This window comes from Sciurus carolinensis, chromosome 16 (genome assembly GCF_902686445.1).
Source record: "Sciurus carolinensis chromosome 16, mSciCar1.2, whole genome shotgun sequence".
In the NCBI taxonomy this organism is placed as follows: domain Eukaryota; kingdom Metazoa; phylum Chordata; class Mammalia; order Rodentia; family Sciuridae; genus Sciurus; species Sciurus carolinensis.
Window position 1 is genome coordinate 33,153,401 of NC_062228.1, and position 21,349 is coordinate 33,174,749.

Below are 21,349 nucleotides of genomic sequence, written 5' to 3' on the forward strand. Positions count from 1 at the left end.
TAACTCACCTACCCTCTGGAAAATGACAAACCTTAAGTAGTTAGGACCAAATCAGGTCTTAGCTTCTTTTGCTCTGGAGTGCTGAGAAAACACTTTTAAAAGCTGTTCCACATCCTCATCAATGCTGGTATTGTCAGTCTTCCTCATTCCGGCCATCTTGACTGGTGTGTAGCAACTGGAATTCTCCAACGCGGAAATGTGATGAAGTGATACAATTGTCTCAGGAAACAGTTTGGCGGTTTCTTTCTTTCTTTTTTTTTTTTTTTTTTTTTTTTTGGGGGGGGGTGCTGGGGATCGAACCCAGGGCCTTCAGTTTGGCGGTTTCTTATAAAGCTACATACACAGGCTGGGAATGTGGCTCAGTGGTAAGAAAGGCGCTAAGGTAAGAAAGGAGCTGGTTCCATCCCTAGTACCAAATACACAAATAAATAAACAACAACAACAAAAGCTACATACACTTAGCCTATGACCCAGCAATTCCATTCCAAGGTAATCCCAAGAAAGGTGAATATATCCATGCAGATTTGTACAAGACAGTTCATAGAAGTTTTATTCATAGCCTGAAACTGAAAACAGCTCACATGCCCATCAACAAATAAACAAAATTTTTAAATGAATAGGAACAAGTTACTAACATGTATTACACAGATAAAATCTCAAAAACATGTTGGGAAAAAGAAGACTGAAAGGATTACAGTATTGTATAATTATACTAAAATTTCATTTATATGGAACCCTGGAAAAGACTAATTTTGTAATCTGTACAGTCAGAAGCAGGGCAGAAGTTGCCTGGGGCCAGGGGTTGGGGACAGAACTTGACACAGGAATCATTTGAGGCGATAGAAATGTTCTGTACCTTACTTATGTAAGAGTAAGTATAGTACAGTAAGTACCGATAGTACAGATAGTAAGTACAGATAGTAAGCACAGTACAGTAAGTACAGACTTAAGTATACTTAAGTAAGTATAGTACATGGGTACTATATTTATTAAAATACATCAAACTGTACAATTGGGATGGATGCATTATATATAAATTAACCTAAATAAAGTTGATTGTGTGTATTTCATGCTGGAATTGAACCCACAGCCTTGCTCATAGTAGGCTAGTGCTCTACCACTGAGTTACACTCCAGACCCAAAGCTGATTAAAAGAAACTCACAGAATCTATCCCTGTTTTGATTGGTTCTCCAGATTCACTGATAATTATAATGGCCTCCATTCTCTATCTGGAGAGTAAGCATCCTGGTTAGTATCTATGGATCCCTCACTGTGTGCCAGACACTGCTCTAAGGGCTTTGCCTGTCCTAAGTTCTTGAAGCCACCAACAATTCCATGCAATATCAACATCCCCACGATAGAGGGAACTGAGGCTCAGGAGAAGTGAAGTAATTTTCCTAAGAGTATATGCTTTGTAAATGACAAAGAATTTACTGACACTGTCACGCTTCAGAGTTTGAGTACAGATTTTCCATTTGCTTATGTCAAAGTGAATTTTATTTTGTTTGTGTGGGTTTTTTATTGTTTTTTTTGAGACAGGGTGTCTTTGCATTGCCCAGGCTGGTGCCCAGTTCCTGGGCTTGGTCTGTTCTCTTGCCTCAGCCTCCTAAAGGGCTGGAATTAGGGGTGCACATTGCTACACCCAGCCAGAATTCCTGATTAGATGGTCACTGTTTGAATTAGGAGGGTAAGGCAGGTATTACTCACTTTTGAACTAAGAAGCCCACCAAACTACAGTCCCTTTCCTGCACAACCTTTCATTTTTCTTGAAGTTAATAATTGACTTTTTTCATTATCCTGGTTTCTCACCAATGTATTTTTTCTTCCCCAAACGTCCAACATCTTTATCTATCAACAGTATATTCTATACTTTCACATATATCCATTCCAGGGTCTTCCCAGTGGTCAGTCTCCCTTCTGAGTCACTCTTACTGGACTGGGTGCTCTCTAAAGATGCTGTAGGGCACTCACCCTGGACTTTGTGGCTTCTGAGTTGGATTCCCCATTTTCTGTGTGACTGTTAGTACATTAAGAGGCGGGGCGGTAGTGAAGTTCACCATCACCAGAATGCTGGTTTACTGTAGAGCTCTTGGCAGAAGTCACTGAACATGACTTATTGAAAAAGTGTTCCCTATGCATAAATGTCATCAGATACAGAGATTTCAAAAACCTAGCTCCTAGGATGTGTTTCCCCAAACTGTTACTATGTGAGTTTCCTTTATCTGGATCTTAATTCAAACAAGTCAACTGTAAAATAGATATTTATGGCTGGGAGTATAACTCAATGGTACAGCATGTGCTTAGTATGTGCAAAGACCTGGTTTTGATCCTCAGCGCAGAGAAAAGCAGATTTATGAGATAGTTGGGGAAGTTTGAGCTGAATATTTGAAGGTATAAAATTATTATTTTTTATATGTGATAGTTATTGTGATTATGGTGAAAGAGTCCTTATCTTTTGGAGATAGTCGCTGAAATATTTCTGAATGAAATGAAGTCTGGGATGTGTTTCAAATGAATCCTTTGTGGGACTGTGGGAGTTAAGTAAACTTAGGGTGCATATAAGAAACAAGACTGGCTATGTGTTGATAATTGTTGGGGGGCCCAGTATACTACCCTATTTTTACATGTGTTTAGAAATTTCTATAACGTTTTGCTGTTTGCTTTTTTAAAAATTTTTTTTCGTTGTAGATGGTCACAATACCTTTATTTTATTTATTCATTTTGTGTGGTGTTGAGGATCAAACCCAGTACTTCACTCGTGCGAGGCAAGTGCTCTACCACTGAGCCACAACCCCAGCCCTTGTTTGCTTTTTAAAATGGTGTTTAGGGCAGAGCAGGGGGAAGAAAGTCTGATATTAATAGATAATTATAGAAATATTTAAATTTAAAAATCGACTTCTAGTAAGGATATATTTCTTTTGATTTTCTGAATGAACTTACAGATTTATTTCATTTTTCCTACTGTTATGTAAATTACAAATCTTTTAAGAACCCCCCCCCCCCACACACACACACATACAAGCCAAGTGCGGTTACTTGGGAAACTGAGACAGGAGGATCACAAGTTGAAGGCCAGCCTGGGAAACTCAGTGAGACCCTGTCTCAAAATAAAAAGGACTGGGGATGTAGCTCAGTGGTTAAGTGCTTGCCTAGCATGTACAAGGCCCTGGCTTAAATCCCCAGTAACCCCCCTACACAAAAAGAATCCCCATATAATAAAATTTATGACTTAGTGTATTTATATACGAACAGTTTCAATACCAGTCAAGATTCATTCATTCATTCAACTAACAGTAATTAGCATTTTCCGCATGCCAGGTATTCCTGGGTGCTAAAGACCACTTTCTGTTACTATAACAAAATACCTGAGCTAATGTACTTAAACAAAGACAGGTTTATTTTAACACACAGTTTTGTAGGTGTCAGTCTGTGACCGATTGGCTTTGTTGCTTTGGGACTTGTGGCGAGGCAGCACATTGTGGCAAGGAGTATGTAGTGGAACGAAATGCTGCTTACCAGGATGCAAAGGAGAGAAGGAAGGGTTGGATTCTAATGCCCCCATCAAGGGCATGCTCCCAGTGACTGGGAGAACTCCCCCTAGGCCCTATGTCTTAAAGGTTCTACCACCTCTTAATAGCACCATGAACTGGGACCATGCTTTCAATATATGGGTCTTGGGGGACACTTATTCAAACCACAGATGATATATATGTGACCAGAACCTAGAATAGGGACTCAACATAAAAATGTGCAATTGAAAAGAAGAAAATTATATTTCTTACATGTACTATTTCATTTAGCACTTAAGACAATTCTGAAGGGAAAATTAGGGTTCAGAGAGAACAAGTCACTTGCCCAAGTGTTTGCTGGATGAAACCAGGACTGTAATCCAAGTCCATGTGCCAAGCCTGGGCTGCTCCATCACATGCATCCCTAAACCTGCTAACTCAGATAAGAGCTGGGCTGGTTTGGAAGCAGCTTCCTACTTTGCACACAGTTCAGGGCTCCTTGAAGAGTAGTCCTTGTGCCTAGAAGCGTAGAGGAAAGAGAATAGGAGAGGGGAGGGAGGATGGAAGGGGAAAATGGGGGATCATGAACTGAAATCGAATCTCATGGCATGTATGAGTTTTTTGGAATGAACCAAACTACTACATATAAAGTTCTAATAAAAATATTAAAATTAAAAAGTATGTTTCTTGGAACACTGCTTCTGTTGTAATATTCCAGCAATCAGGTGAACAAGGGAAGTTTTGCCTGATTAAACAGATTTTTTTGAAGCATATTGGGTACCTTAGAATTTTGGGGCCTAAAAAGATTGGCTCAAGGGTAAACTCCCAGAAAAAATAGTCCAAACCCCTGCCATACAAGTGGTTTGAGGAGGAAAGCGATGGCACCATCACTGAACATCACTGAGTGCCCAGCAATAAGCCTGTGCCCCAAATGCAGGGGAGCTGAGAAGTTTTCCATTTATCACGGGGAGACTGGACTGACTGCTGGCATTTCCCAAACCTAGTGAGGCTGCTCAAGAGGGGCTGGGCGCAGACAGAAACCAATGTCAAACATCTGGATTCACAATGAATGTTAAGTCCCTAATAAAACAGCAAGGAAACAGGCAGGCACACAGTGACAGGGCCACCTGGAGTGTGTAATCAGCTTTAGAACATAAGGAATCTCTTAGGGGAAAAGATCACACGGGTGTAATCAGGAGGATCACAAGTTGCAGGCCAGCCTCAGCAACTTAGCAAGATCCTGTCTCAAAATAAAAAATAAAAAGGGTTAGGAGTATAGCTCAGTGATAGAGCACTCCTGGGTTCAATCCCCAGTACCACCAAACCAAACCAAATCAAAACTTAGTAACAAACATCCTTAACTGTTTTGCCTCTCACACAAACTTACATAGCAAACATCAGTTGTACTCGAAACATCAGGAGAGACAAGGAGACAGTTTAGTTACTGATGAAGGCAGAGCATTTGTCATGAGCAATCTTAGTCTGCAAAACGCCATGTAAGAAGCCAGCTGTAAAGGAGGAAAACCCCTCAAAAAGCAGCACTGCCAGGTAGTCACCAGCTTGACTGCTTTCAATGAGGTTACCTGGGGTTACCTAGACACCTAAATACCATTTCAGTTTCTTCATTATTAGCGGCCAAATATTCATCTAATCCAGTAGGCAGGAATTTGCTTAGTTTAAAAGGTAAGCAGAGCTTCCGGCCCATGGATGCCAGAGGAAGCATTGTTGAAGTGTCCCAAAGCACTGTCCGCAGGTCTGTCAAGTCTCCTCAAGAGCAGGAACCGCTGTGGAAGCTCTTCATTGGAGGGCTGAACTTTCAAACAACTGATGAGTCTGAGAAGCCATTCTCAGTAATGGATAACACTCTTGGACTACATGGTAATGAAAGGTCCAAACACCAAGTGTTCCTGTGGCTTTGGATTTGTCCCCTCTGCCACTGTAGAGGGCATGGATGCAGTATGAAAATAAGACCTCACAAGGTAGGTGGAAGAGTGTGGAATCAAAGATTCTCAAAGACCAAGGGCCATTTAACAGTGAAAACAGTCTTTGTTGGTGGCATTAAAGATGACACTGGAGAACAACACCTACAAGATTATTTTGAACACTATGAGAAAATAGAAGTGATTAAGTCATGACTGAGGCAGCAGAAACCTTGGATGACCATCATGCTAGATTGTTGTCACTCGGAAATATACTGTGGAGTCTGGGTCACAACTAGGAAGTGAGGAGAGCCCTGCCAAGTGAAATGGTTAATGCTTTGCCTGGCCAAAGAGGTCAAAGTGCTTCTGAAAACTTTGGTGATGGTCTCGGAGGTGGTTTTGAAGACAATAATTTTGTCTTCAAAATTATTAGTAGCAGAAACTTCAGTGGCTGTGGTAGATTTGGTGCCAGCCATGATGGGCTAGATATGGTGGCAGTAGGGGTGACTACAATGGATTTGACAGTGACAGAAGCAGTTTGGAGGTGGTGAACACTGCATGCAATGATTTTGGCAGTTACAACAATCTTAAAATTTTTGAACACACAAAGGAAATTGGGAGCAGCTCTGGCCTCTACAGAGGTGGAGGTCAACACTTTGTCAAACCATGAAACCAAGGTCTCTGGTGGGCAGGTGCAGTAGCCGTGAAGTGACAGGTTTTAATTACTGCCAGGAAACAAAGACTAGCAGGGGAGGGGAGCCAAAGAAGTGCCAGTGAAACTACAGGTTAGAGCACTTCGTAAACTCAGCTAAGCACAGGGGTGGCAGGGCCTCGCTGCTACAGAAAACACGTTTTAGACAATGCTCACATATATTGGCAAAAACCCCTGAGGACTGTATTTATGACTAATTGTATAACAAGTTATTCTTAGTTTCTGTTCTGTGGAAGGTGTAAAGCATTCCATCGATGATTTTAAGCAGATTTTTTTGCACCCATGATGTTAATTGCTAAATGTTAACTGATCATGATGCTTCATGTGTCTTTAAAAAGCAGAACTTTCTCTTGGTTATTGCAATTAAAATGTTGCGGAGTTGCAACAATGATTTTTAATATTTTTACTTTGATGATTTGGTGTAACTAATCTTATGAAAATGGACTCTGCAGCCACATGGCTTTAAGTGTTTTACGTGAATGAAAACTTCAATACTCAGAATAAACCTGGAAGACTGGCATTAGACCTATCTACTATATATCATCTTCTTTTATCTAGGATATTGGTATTATGGCCATTTAATAAACAAGGAAGCCAAGGTTACATAATTTGCCTCCAGTTAGAAATTTAGCAAGCAGCAAACCTAATTCAAAACCCAGACAATCTGACCTATAACTCTATACTCTTTAACCATATTATAATGGCTCTTAAATTAAATTTCCACACACATATTCTATGAGTCAAGAGATTTGAATTTTGATGCTGGCTCTTGTTTGGCAGGGTGGGGTGGGGTGGGATTACAGCCTTTTGGTTGTTGTTTTTATTTTGAAACAGGGCCTCACTAAGTTGCTGAGGTTGCCCTGGAACTTTCCATCCTCCTGCCTCAACCTCCCAAATTGCTGGGATTACAGATGAGTGCCACCACGCCTGGCTTGACTGTCTTTACTAGGTCATGTCACTGCATGTCCGAGATTGCTTTCCCTACCTGTAAAATAAAGAATTGTTCAATTGTAACTCTACCAACAGTGTGGAAGGGGAGGTGAGAGGATGGAGGTGGTGGTTAGAAATAAATGTGGCAAAGTTCCTTAGACCATTTCAGAAGGAGCAAAGATTTTTTTTTTTTTTTTTTTAAAGAAAATAAGATGTTCTGGGAGAAGTGAAGTGAAGTGATGAAAATCTCTGGAAGAGTAACACTTTTTTTTTTTTTTTCCCCAGCCAATGAACTCTGTAGTCTGGTATTAGAAAATACTCTTCAAGTGCATGCAAAGTGTATGCGTGTATACAGGCATATTTTTTCTAGAGGAGAGAAGTCAAGGTTTTGTTAAATATTCAAGAGTTCATAACTCAAAAAAATTAAGGACCTATAAAATCCCTCTTCAGTTTTATAGTTTTGGAAGAAACTAGCAATCCAAGTTTTTAAAAAGCAACATGAAAAAACCTGTACTTTCTGATTGCAAGCCAATGTTACTAGGTCATGATTAATAAGACATATTAAAGGTAACCATAACCTAATAAATTAGGTACCTACAATTACTACTTAACATTTGCTCTACTGGATACAGAGTTAAATTATCTTGTTTGGAATTAGCCTGTATCTGATCCACAGAGTATGTTTTAAAAAATTATTTTCAGAGTATCACACTTATAATAAAGTGAAGAAAAAAGTCTAATCACTAGTTTATATATAAAGTATTTATTTTATGCACATATTTACCTACAAAATTTACAGAAAATAAAACAAAGCAGAATATATAGAATACCCTCTAAGACTTCTTAGGAGCAGAGGGTTTTATTGCTGCGGTTCAAAGAATAAATTTTTTACATGTGAAAGCCAAGATGAACACATTTAAGTTAAATGGCAGCCTTGTTAAAAAGTTTTTGTCTTATTATTGAAATTTCAGCTTTATGTTAAATGAAATTTAAAAGATTGCTCATGAAATAATTTAAACTTTCAAAATCTTCTATTAAACAGGTAAAAGGCACCTCCAGTACTTTAAAATATTTACAGCAATCCCAATAGTTTAATTTTAAGGGTTATTATGGTACATGTGGCTGTTATACATACACAGTATGTCATTAACGCTCTCTAAACAGTGAGAATTGTAGACTCTAGTTTGTGGCACTGCTCCTGTTATCCTGGGGATGGAGCAGGACACTCAGTCACACCTGTGTAGAACTAGTGTAACAATATATCCACCACAGCATTCGATCCAATTATCTAAAACAATGACTACCAAATCCCCAAACAATACATAATTTATAACTAAAATCATACATTCAGAAGACTTTGGGGTGTTCTTAAAATTCTTAAAAAAATATAAAGGATATTAAGCATTAAATGAAAACAACGAACTGAAAAATATGACAATAGTTGCTAGAGTTCAGTATCTGGTTTAACAAAAATTGTCAAAACATCTATAATTTCTTACAACATAATGGAGATGAGTTTTCCTCAGTCTAAGCGGAATCCAATGTTTTTCCTACAGTACAATTAAAAGAGGAGATAAGAATGAAAGGCACACATAATAGCTGGTTTTGAAGAGCTGTGGGGATGGCAAGCAGATGTTCCTGAAATACTGGTGCAGGAGAACAAAGTCCACACAACATTTTCCTCTTTAACATTGGCATTGATTTGCTATTTACAGTAGTTTGCAAAAATACATTATAAAAACTGAATGAGGTTCTGTTTCTAAGTTTAACTTAGTAACATACATACATACTTCATCTGCAAAAATCTTTGCAGGTGCTGAAGTACTAAAGTGACACTAATACTGAACACAGGTAATCAAAGGTACCAAAGCACTGATAAAACTTGAGTCATCACCATCATCAGGATAATCTGGGTATATATTGCACACTTCTTGTCAGTTGTTCTATAACCTTCACATATCCAACTGCAAAAGGAATCCTTTATGGCTTTTTGCTGTATCACTTATTTGAAGAAAAGACTGTTTTAGGTCCTATAACAATGAGTGCAGATTGTCATTGAACATGAGGCCTAGGTTTCAAAATTAGTTTTCCTGTCTGTAAAAAAGAAAAATAATTTTTTTCAATACAGTTCTATTAACACACCACCACTTATTTATAAGCTTTAAAGGACATTTGCAGGGAATCAGAATACTTTGCTATACTTGGTCAAGATTAAACAATTAACAGTTATATTTTCCAAGCTTCCTTTGTGTGGACTGAATTATTACTTTAACACACATGCACAGAGTTGGAGGTGTAACTCAGGGGTAGAGAGCATACTTAGCATGCATGAAGCTCTGGGTTCAATTTTGAGCATCAGAAACAAAAAATAAAATGCATACATTTTTACTTGAACTACCTGCCCGCTGGTTACCTAGAAATCAGTCAATCAATTCACCTGATAAAATGCACAGATTTAGGCTTCTTACCAAAATCTACAACACAAAAAACATTTCTCTTTCTAACATAAAAGTTTTAGTGGGCTGGGGATATAGCTCAGTTGGTAGAGTGCTTGCCTTGTGAACACAAGGCCCTGGGTTCAATCCCCAGCACTGCGGAAAAAAAAAAAAGTTTTAATTTCCTCACATTAAAAAAGTAAGTGAATGGTTAGAACAATGAACATTTATACACTGCTGTTGTTCATTATGCTGATAAAACTCTGTGTAAGCTGAGTCAAGTTTACAAAAAAAAAATAAATAAAAATAATTAAGTGCAAGCTATACAATCCAAACAATCCTAGGAATTTATCTGATGGAAACTACATTCAAGTGCAAGGACATTCACAGTATTATTAATGGACTTATTCAACATTTATTGGGGCTCGGGTTGTGGCTGAGTGGTAGAGTGCTCACCTACCACAAGTGAGGCCCTGAGTTTGATCCTCAGCACCACATAAAAATAAAGATAGTGTGTCCACCTACAACTAAAAAATAAATATTAAAAAAGAAGTATTAAAAATAATTTATCAAGCACATACTATGTGCCAGGCCCTGTGTGAAGTGCTGGGATTCAGTAATGAACTGGAAGTCCCCTGTCTTCACGAACACATATAGTATGGAAAGCAGGTAAACAACTGTCTGACCAATAAGGGATTAAATTATGATTCATAAAAATGGGACAATATGCAAATAAACAAAATGGAAAATCACAAATAAGGGACCTTGCATGTGGTTAGTGCCCAATCACTGGTGGTGAAAGAAGCAAGTTTGAAAAATCTAGAACATATTCCTTTTTAATGTCAACAAGAGGGCTGGGGATTTTTAGCTCAGTGGAAGAGTGGTTACTCACATGCATAAGACCAGGTTTAATTAGGAACCCCCAGCACCCCCCACAAGTCAATGAGAAGATACAGGATACAAAACATGGTGGTTATCTTTGGCTGGTGAGATTTCAGGTGGTTTTAATTATTTTTTCTTCAGTTCAAAAGTGTTGTCAGAATTCTGGTTATCTCTTGATTCTTTCACTCAAATTTTGGTTGTTTTGTTTTTGGTAATTCCTTGATATCTTAGAATACTTTTCCCACATTTTACTCAGGTATAATTTTGATGCAAGAAAGTGCACAGGGCTGAGAGTAGAGCTCAATGGTTTTAGGCTCACCATGTACACACAAAATCAACAATGACAAAAACCAACCAAACAAAAAACGCAGAAAGAAAATACCCCTATCATGTACAGTTCTGAGTTCTGACAAACATGATGCTCATGTAGCCACCACTCTGAGCAGGCTATGGAACATCACTACCCAGAAAAATCCTCTGTGCCTTATTCCAGCCAATGGTTTCCATTCCCTACTCCGCAGGGACAGAACCACTTCCTGCTTGGCCTGTCTTTTTGATCTTTCAATAAAGTGGATCACAGTATCTTCTTTTGTATCTGCTTCTTTCAGTGTGTTTCTGAGTTTCATCCATGTTCGTTCATGTTTCACAATTTGTTCCTTTTAAATACTAAGTAGAATTTCATTGCATGAATATACCCCTATTTGTTTATCCATGGGGTTAGCCTATTTTAAATCTATTTGTAATCATAAGATTAATTAATGCAATCTCATTATCAAAAAAGAAAAAAAATCAAACAATACAGATAAGCTAAAGCCACTGTAACTCAAATTCTAGTTCTCTCTCCAGAAACTAATTTTAGCATGGATTCTTCCAAATAATTTTTCTATGGATTTACATTCACATATATAAATAATAAAAATTTGGTATCCAATGTGTGGAAATAATTACAGGTCAAATGTATCACTTGGGATTTGTTTCAAAGTAATCAGAAGAGGAATGTAGACAAAGGAACACAAAATAGGAATGGCTATGAGTTGATTACTGACACTGGATACAGGGACGTTCACTATACTATACTTTTCTCTTTAATTACATTTGAACATTTCCATAAATAAAATTTTAAAAAATATGGTATCATACTCTACATATTGTTTGGTAATTTGCTTTTTCTGCTTAACATTCTGTTTTGGAAATCTCCCACAGATTTACTTCGTTTTCTTAGACATGACTACATCACAATTTTTACCACTCCCTGTTAAGAAATATAAAGACTGTTTCCATTTTTTCAGTACTGTAAAGGATGTTACAATTAACAACCTTGTATTTGCTTCCTTCTTTCCAAGTGTGATGGTTCCCCACCAGATGGGTAATCCAGAGGTAGAATGGATACATCTGGAGGACTGAGGCTGCACATTACAATTTATAACAATAATGAAAAGTTGCTGTCCAATATAGCTGTACCAATTTATATTCCCAACACAGCAATATATAGGTACATTCATTTTACCATGAGTAGTAGAGTTATCAAGGTATTTAACTTTTGTCAATTAGACAGGTAAAACAAATGGAAACTCACAGCTTTACTTTGCATTTCCCTGACTAAAAATGGGGCTTTCCAGTCTTTTACTACTCTATTTAGGAGATGAGGTATAGCTATGCTGCCAACCCAAATTCCTAGGCTCAAGCAATCCTCCTGCCTCAGTCTCCCAAGTAGATGGGATTATGGGAATGTTCCACTGTGACTGGTTACCAATGTCTTTTTAAACATATTTAAGACTTAAATCTCTATGGAATTTAGTTTTTTTTTTTTTTTAACTGATGCAAGGGGAGAACTAAATTCATTTTATTCCAAATGAACAGCCAATTCTTTCTCTCTTAATTTGAAATACTTTTATCCTCTAATTCTAAAAATCTATGTGTTCAGTTTTTATTCTTTTCTATTGATCCAGCTGTTTCTTACTTTAATTCGTTTTTCCTTTTTGTGGTGCTGAGAATGGAACCCAGGGCCTCACACATGCCAGGCAAGTGATCTCCCACTGAGTTACATTCCCAGTCCCTTAATGCTTCTTTTAGTTTTTATTCTAATTTTATACAATGAACAGGTATTATTCATTTAATATTTTTTAAATGGAGGTAAAAATACTTTTATAAATAAGTAAATAGAAGGTAACAATCAAAACTTGGACACTTGTAATGTACTGGTACATGATCTACTTTTTAAAACATTGTAGGCCATATATCCATAGTCTACAAATTAATCTAGGTCTTTATTTTGCAAAGATACTGAATACCACAAGATAAAAGTTTATAAACCAACATGTGTTGAGCTGTTTATGACCAATATTTGTCATATTTTATTGAATCTAGGATGGCTTCAATTTTAAGGACACATCATGACTTCATGCCATTAATAAAGATTGTCGACTCTGCCAATTTAACTATTAGATACTATTATTAGATGTACCTCAATTGTAGGGATATTAAATGTAGAAAACTTGTGTCTTAGAATCAACACTATAAAAGAGACATTCTATTAATTTCACAGAGACAATTTATTATTAATAAAATATCTTTTTCTAAAGCTAAACATTTCAGTTCTTTCATGCAGGTCTATAATTTTCTAACAAAAAAAATACTTACATCATCACAAGACATATTGTACTCTGCTAATACTGTTCGACATCGAGCAGCTATACTGAATAAATGTGGTCAAAGGAAAATTTCTCATTTTAAAAGTAAGCGTCTAACAAGCACCTACATAACTGAGAAGGTGCTTTAAGTTTTGTTCAGAGAATAAAGCCAATCTGTGATAAAGGATACATTGACGGTGCAACTACTCTCTTGTGTATTCCAGCAAAGAACAAGCCTATTAGAGTGATACAGCTAATTGTGAAAAATGGATGATTCCATAATGATGTGAAGAAGGACACCTGTAAAAGAAAAGTGTGAAATATAAAAATGTTAAATCTTCAGATACTGATCGCAACCTCCCCACCTGTACATAAATAAATATAGTATTTTTATTATCTAAAGTACAAGAATTTGAAGTCCAATAATCCTAGTTCTCTATTGCTATCCTGTAAAACTAAAAATGATGTACATCTTATACCTTTAATATAGCAAGACAATACAGCAACACCTACTCCATTCATTTCAAATAACTCCATTTACTTCAAATACCTAAACCATTACAAATTCATTCCTATTATCAAAAACAACCCTACTACAAATATTACTGAACTCTGTGTTCAGTGAATGAAGATGAATGAGGCCTGTAGTTAAAGGTGACTTAGATACCTTTCCTGTAAACAATGGATGGATAAAGAAGATGAATGGATAAAGAAAATATGGTATATATACACCATGGTAAAAACATTTCCTTAAAAATCAGGCCACCTCTGTCATAATCTGGTCCTGCCACACTTCCCCACACATGCTACCTTTCCCATCTGTAACTCCTGCACACAAACCCTTATAAGGCTCAGCTCCAGCAACACCATTCTTCCTCCAGGCAAAACAGGTTTGCTTTTGAAGCTACTGAGATTTTAAAGGTCACAGAACATTCAAGTAGGGAAGAACAATTCATAGCTATCTGAATAAAACTAAATTCAAGAGAAAGAAAGGGTTTTTTAGATCTGAGTATAACAGGAAGATGGTAGAAAATAGGACAATACACAATTCTAAGATATGCAGAGGGACAAGAGTTCAGGACCTGTGATTAGAATAAAAGTAGACACGAAATAGATGAATGGGGAATAAAACAGACTGACTAGAGAGAGGACAAGCATTTAGAACATTTGGGAGAAATCAAATGGGACCAGTAACCAGATGGGACCAACAGTATCAAGCTAAGCACATCCCTACTCCACCCTTACACCAAGAGTTGTGTCCTATTTTTTTAATTTGTTCTTTTTAGATATACTTGGCAATAGGGTGTATCTGATATATCACACATACATGGAGTATAACTTATTCTAATTAGGATCCCATTCTTGTGGTTGTACAAGATATGAAGTTTCACTGGTGATATATTCTTATATGAACATAGGAAGAAGTGTCCTGTTTTAAGACAGAGAAGTAAACACCTATGCATGTTTCAAGACAGAGAAGAGCATCAGGTAGATAGTTCATCAAGGCATTATTTAAATAAATCTGCCAAATAAAGAAATGAAAAGCTAAAAATATCAGGAGGGAAGAAATTCCCCAAAAGATTAGATCTTAAAGAAAGGCTAATATGCCCACAGGAATGTTTTCCTAAAACCTCTGAGGACAGTTTTGCTTCTGATAAGCCAGCTGTGTGGTTTGAATAATGTTAGCAGATAAGATACGGTGCTTTATTTTTTAATTATGTCAATCGGTCTTAGCCTCCTTTCCTCCATAGTAACAATCGACTGCATCTAAACAGCAGCTATCCCCTTTGACTAGTCATCTGCTGTATTCCTTTTTCCTCCATAGTCTCTTCTAGCTAGCATCTGGCTTCTGCGACTCAACTCCTGCTTCAGTCACAATTGCTGGTTAAGACTCTTGTCAGGTCTGGGGTTATTAAATACTGAAATAAAAAGAGTCAACCCTAAGGCTAATGGTTATATTCTCACCTAATTTAGAAAATTATATTAACTACATAGTTTTGGTCCTATTTCAAATTACATTTAATTCTGTGTTTTATTAAGATCTCAACTAGTTGAAATCAGCTTATATTTTTCCCAATTAGAAGTCAGACTCATTTCCCAAGGTAGATCTTTTTCAATCTTCTTGCCAGCCTTTCTACTCTCGCCCTAAAGATGAGTACCAAACGCAGCCTTAAGATCAGAATTTTATAAATGAACACACATGAGAGTTTCCTGTCTGCCATAAAACCCCTCTATTAACATAAAATTCCATCACCAACCTCCCTTGCTTCCTTATTCTTTTATATATCCCCTTTGGTGGATAGTCAGGGAAACTACATGGTAAATAAACCCTAGTCATCTGATGACAAAAAGTCTTAACTCCTATGCTTTTCTACTGTATAACCTAAAAGTTTATATTTAAAATGGTAAAAAGTAGTATTCTAATTAGAGGTTAAAAGGGGGGGGTTGGGAGTTACAGCTCAGTGGTAGAGTAGCATGTGTGAGGCACTAGGTTCAATTCTCAGCACCAGATATGAATAAATAAAATAAAAAGGTCCATTGACAACTAAAAAATATATGTATTAAAAAAGGGGAGGGGAAGAGGCTGGGGGTGTAGCTCAGTTGTAGAATGCTTGTCTACCATGGGTTTGATCCTCAGCACATTAAAAAAAATAATTAAATAAAGGTACTGTGTCCACCTACAACTGAAAAGAGTTTTTTTTTTTTTTAATTAAAAAGGGGGGAATGGATTTTTAAGATTTGTGAACATTATAACATTGTTACTACCTAAATAAATCCTGCACTGGGGGAAAAAGTTCATGAAAAATTGAAGACCACTGCTTCTCTATTAAAAAAGCCCAAGTTTGAAACTAAGGCACAAGATAGTAGAGAAAGAGGCAGAAATTTGAGAAACATTTTATCAGCTTTCATCAAAGAATGCTTCAAGAAATAACATTATGAAATCTGTTATTGCATTTGGCGTAGAAATGTTCCTGCACAGTGCCCAATGGGAGATCTCTTGGCATTTCCTATATTAAACTCCAAGCAGGAAATTCTTTAACAGATAAATGCCAAGAAAGAAAAACTTTACTAGCTCAAGGACTGGTATGTGTTCTCCTCACAATGAAAAGCATAGAATTAACCTGTGACTTCATTCATTAGGTAACTCAGATAATCGATAACTCAATTCTGGTAACTATACTGGGCTACATAGGCTATATACCAATAACCTGGCTTCCTTCCTGGTTTTGACTTCCTGGTCTATTTTGGTTTTTAATCACATTTACAGTTTGCTATTCTGTCATGATTCCTATAAAATCACCTCATATGCTTTATGGATGAAGAAAAGTATTAATTGATAACTCAGAAGAAAATATTATAATTCGTAAAAGCTGGCACTGAGGACACTAAATAATGTTCACATTACAATAAACAAAAATGAGATATGTAAAAAAATGTTAAATCTGTTCACAAATTCAGAAGTGAACTGAGAAATAACAAATGGAGTAACACTTCTTAGGTCTTTTCCCTTGTAAAAATAATTCATAACAATCAGTCAAAGTTTTCCTTAAGCAAATTAATGTAGGACATATTTTTAATAAAATGATTAATATCATTAGTAGTAGTTACAGGTAGCATATGAATAATACTTTACAATTAACGAAGAACTGCTATATCCATTATCTCATTTAATCTACTAAATATTTTAAAACAAAACTTCTACCTTTTGTGTCTCAGGATCTATTAACCAGTTCCAGGCACCAGTAGCTGTACAGACAGATACCACTATAAGAAGCACTGATGAAAGATAAACACGAAATTAGTAAGCAAATGCACCCTTAATATTTGATACTACAACCACCAGCTCCTAATAAATAACAGCCAAAGAATGTAGCACTTTATTAAATGGAAAATTCATTGACAGGATTCAAGAATTAGGAGTTGCCACATGACCTTCTCTTAAACATTCTGAACCTCAGTAATGGATAATGGTACCGACTCCCTTATTAGTTAGAATTTATGAGAATGAAGATTAATGAAATCAAAATCAAGAATACAGATGTAAGAATCAATGTAAGATTCTGTTACATAACTTTCACTGTGCTTTGTGTTGATTTTGCAGATCTGATAAACAAAACAACCAAAAACCTCTCGTTTTTTAATGTAAACAAGCCAAACAAAGACTCCTTTTTGAAAGCACTGAGAATTCTGTTTAAAGGGTTCTGCCTTGCAGACAACTGCCTGCTGCTGAATTAACAAAGGTCAGTGTTAGAAGTATGGAGTCAGCGTAGAGCAGACCAATCAGTATCAGATTTTCCTTAAGGACTTAAAGCAAAGTGAGGGTAGAAATTACAGCTAGAACTTGTAAAAGTTTTATTTCTTCCTACTAAGCTAGAATTATTTTAGAAATTCTAAATAGATCATAAATAAAACTTAAGAATGAATGGTGTTACTAAAAACTGTAAAAGGGCATGAAGACCTAGTTTATATTCTGGAGATGAGGACAGCTGCATGTCTTTTAGTTAGGATGCACATAATTTTCAAATGTGTAGATCAAGTTTCAAAGAGTAAAAAAACATCCCAGAATTGGAAGAGGTAAATCACTGAAAAAACTAGTAACAGAATCAAAATCTCAAAAGTATGTTCTGAGCTAAGAACAAACAAAACTCAATTTCTTTTGTAATGTGGAGTTTTAAAATTTGTTCTAATTAAACTCAACTTCTTATAATTCTATATTTCCAGAAACAAATATACAATTTTACACAATTTTCTTAAAATAAGTAAAACCAAAATTAAAATACAGAAAGATTTGATTGGTGCATTAACCAAGCTGCTGTCATTTATATTTAGGCATTGAGACACATGTCACAGAAAAAGTAAAGTGTGTTCATTAAATCACATTTTTATAAAACAGCAGCAACATACACATTTTAAAAGATTCTCAAATAACAGTGAAATTGGGGGGAGCAATTCCTAGGTAAACCAGAGAATATGATAAAATCATTACTTATAGATTCTGACCAATCAGAATTGAGGTGTATGATTAAAATCTCACAAAATACAGCTAATAAAAATTTCACAAAAAACTCTGACCTATGGGGGAAAAAATCCTTAACTTCAACATTTTCAAAATTTTTGGTCCTGCAAACTAAGTTACACTAGAAATGAATTATGTCCTTGGGGTGCAGAAGTAGAGCACTTGCCTAACATGCTTGAGGCCCTGGGTTCCATCCCCAGTACCACCATAAAAAAAGTATGACTTCAATGTGTGCTACTATACTTCCTTCTAGGCAGGAATTAAATTTCAATCATGAATATCCAAGGTATTAGCTCATTATGTCCCATGGCCCTTTATAGAATTTGAAAACTCAGAACTTAATGGATTAAGACTGGTCCACAGCCAGCATGGTGGCATGTTCCTATAATCCCAGTTACAGAAGAGGCAGAGACAGGAGGATCACTTGAACCCATAAGTTGAGACCAGTCTGGATAACATGAGAGCCTGTTGAAAAAAAAAAAAAAAAAAACTGGTCCCAATACAAGTTAGCAAAGCTTTTTGTTTGCTATCTCATCACTTGTGTATTTGTTCGTATTTCCATGGGGCAGTAACTGTAATTCATTCAAATAACATTTTGCAGCACTCATATTTATGAATAGATAGTAATAATGTTAATTGCTTTTCTGGGTCAGGCTCCAAAGCAGTACAATTATGCTGTAAAATTCAACTACGAATTTTATAACCTTTGCAGACACATACTAAATATTATGATTTTAAATTTTCTGATGCCGAGGACCAAACTGAAGGCCTAGCACAAACTAAGCACATACTCTATCACTGAGCTATAACCTCAGCCAAAATGAGATTTTTCTTTTTCTAGTACTGGGGATTGAAACTGGGGCACTCAACCACTGGGCTACATTCCCTGCCCTTTTTATTTTATTTTGAGATAAGGTCTTACTAAGTTGCTGAGGCTGGCCTCCAAATGTGATCCTCCTGCCTCAGACTCTTGAGTTGCTGGGATTACAGGTGTGTGTCACTCCATCCAGCAATTTTTTTTTTTTTTTTTGAGTGCTGGGGATTGAACCCAGGAACAGTCTATCCCTGAGCGATAGTCCCAGCCCTTTCCATTTTGAGACAGGTTCTCATGAAGTTGCTAGCTTTGAACTTTGAATTCTCCTGTCTCTGCCTCCCTTGGTAGCTGGGATTATAAAGTGCACTTCACTGCACCCAGCTGACTTTTCTTAAATTTTATTTCAATAGTTTGTAGACAAACTGCAAAACTGCTAAACAGAGTTACTGAAATTTTTATTACTTGTGTTATCTAAGTTATACTATCTTTTTAATAAAAAATTAAAATATGTATTTTTATGGAAAAATAAAAATTCATCCATAGAAAATAGGTTGTTCTTTTAGGGTAGCCAGTTATAATGCTCCTTTTCTTAAAGATTTTTTTGTAATGCATTGTTTGTGGTGTTAAATAAAATTTAAAATTATATAAAGAGAAATCTAATGGATTAGTAAAGCAAGCATTTGTTAATCAAAAGTTTTATGTAAAAGCAAATCAGTCCTAATAAGGGACAAAAGATCAACTGTCAGTTTATCCTCCCATAAAAAACACTGGGGAACTTACTTCTCCAACGACCAGTGGCAGGTTGCAAGCAATGAATATATTCAGTAAGTCTCCTCTCGAAAGCCTTGAGATCTAGGTAAAAAGATTTCAGTTCTCTAATTAGTCACTCTAATTTGAATCTATGAAAAAGAAGTGTTAGACTTAAGTGCTTCAGATCTTACACCAACTTATGTGTATCACTGCATTGTTTATTTAACTGTAACAGTTTTAACAACGTGACAAAAAAAAAATTGGCTTTCCAATTTCATATATGAGGAAACTGGCTGGTTCACTTTTAGAAGCTTCAGAAACTGGTATGTGGAAAATCAGCAACTTCAGCCGGCACCAAAACCCAATTTTGGAGGCTGCAAATAAAAGGATTAAAAAGGAGTCGAGTTCTAATTCTGTTGGAACCAAGAACTTTCTACTAGAACATCAAAGTCTTCGAGGTCTATTTGACTGCAATTACCCAACTGCACCTTCTAACTCTATTTCTTTACTAGATTTATTGATACGTGTGTGTGTAAATACGCTGGCCGTTAGCCCTCTGAAAGGGTTACAAGGTGATCTTGGTGGCACCATCAAAGCGCCTACACCTTGCTCTAAGGCAGGAGCGCCCGAGGTATTTGCTTTCAAAAACAGTAAGGTTTCATTTCCACATTGGTGTTTCTAGACTTAAGACCTAGAAGCACTTCCTAACCCCGACAGCTACCGGAACGAATTAGGGATTCAATTCGTCGGGGTACCAGGTACGAAATGAAAAGGAATCAGCACTCTGTAACCTGCGAGGAGCAAGCGTTTGCTAACAGATAGAAAATAAAATTGCAGTCCTGCAGGAGCTCCGCGGCTCGGGCGGGAGTGGCGAGAGTGAGGGGGTGCGAGGGGGCGCGGGGGAGGAGAGAGCTGACGCGCCGCCCCCGCCGTGAGGCTACCGGGCCGGCCCCCGCGCACCCCCACCAAGCTCTGGGCCGCATCACTCCATCCTCCGCGGCCTCCTCTGCCCGGGGCGGGGTCTCCGCGACGCCGGCCCCCCGAAGCCCCGCTGGCTACCGGCAGGAGCCCCAGGACTGTCCCAGGCGATCCACCTTACCTTCCGCCTGCTCCAGCGAGTTCATTTCGGGCGGCAACTCCGGTCACCGCCGCGGCCCCGTCCGCATCTCAGCCCCGCGGCCCCCGCCCGGCCCACAGCGCCAACTCCCACCTCTAACCGCTCCCCTCTACCCCTCCCCGTTGCACCGCCCCTTAGTTAGATCCGCTGCGCTCATTGGACACCTCTGCTGGACTCGCCAACTAAGACAATTTCCCATTGGTTAATTTTCGCACTAGCCTCGAGAATCCAGCGTTGGACGGTCAGCCGGAGGGGCCAAGAACTGCTGGAGGCCGGACTGATGTAACGCGGATGCCGCCTCCTGCCCTGGGGAGGAACTGCAAGTTACCCGATTCATTTCGTTCTTTGGTGCACGCATTGATAATTCCCTGCTTGCTTCTTTCATTCATCAAATGGCGATTGAGCGCCCACTACCTTCCGGGCAGTATTCTGGTCGGTATCGATGAATACAGAAATCTACAGGTTGTCCCTCCCCTCAAGGAGCTCAAGGGGAAATCAGATACGTACGGTATTAGCTAGAACCCCAAATAGTGGATTCTCTTAATTATGGCACCTCTTTCCTTGGTCCCTTAAGCATTTCTCTCCCTTCTGACGTCATCTATCTTTTATAAACCATAAGGAAGTCTCAATATC

The 21,349-nt window shown here is 37.5% G+C and overlaps 1 protein-coding gene across 1 annotated transcript; it reads right to left on the minus strand.

The window, feature by feature from the left end:
* Window positions 1-7,813: 7,813 nt before the first annotated feature.
* Cnep1r1 (CTD nuclear envelope phosphatase 1 regulatory subunit 1) lies at window positions 7,814-20,829 on the minus strand. Its single transcript, XM_047529769.1, has 6 exons — window positions 20,699-20,829; window positions 19,630-19,701; window positions 16,722-16,795; window positions 13,209-13,318; window positions 13,029-13,083; window positions 7,814-9,165 (listed from the first exon to the last, which is right to left on the minus strand). The coding sequence occupies exons 1-6, from the start codon at window positions 20,721-20,723 to the stop codon at window positions 9,124-9,126; spliced, it is 378 nt and encodes a 125-aa protein (XP_047385725.1). The 5' UTR covers window positions 20,724-20,829; the 3' UTR covers window positions 7,814-9,123.
* Between the last annotated feature and the right edge of the window lie 520 nt (window positions 20,830-21,349).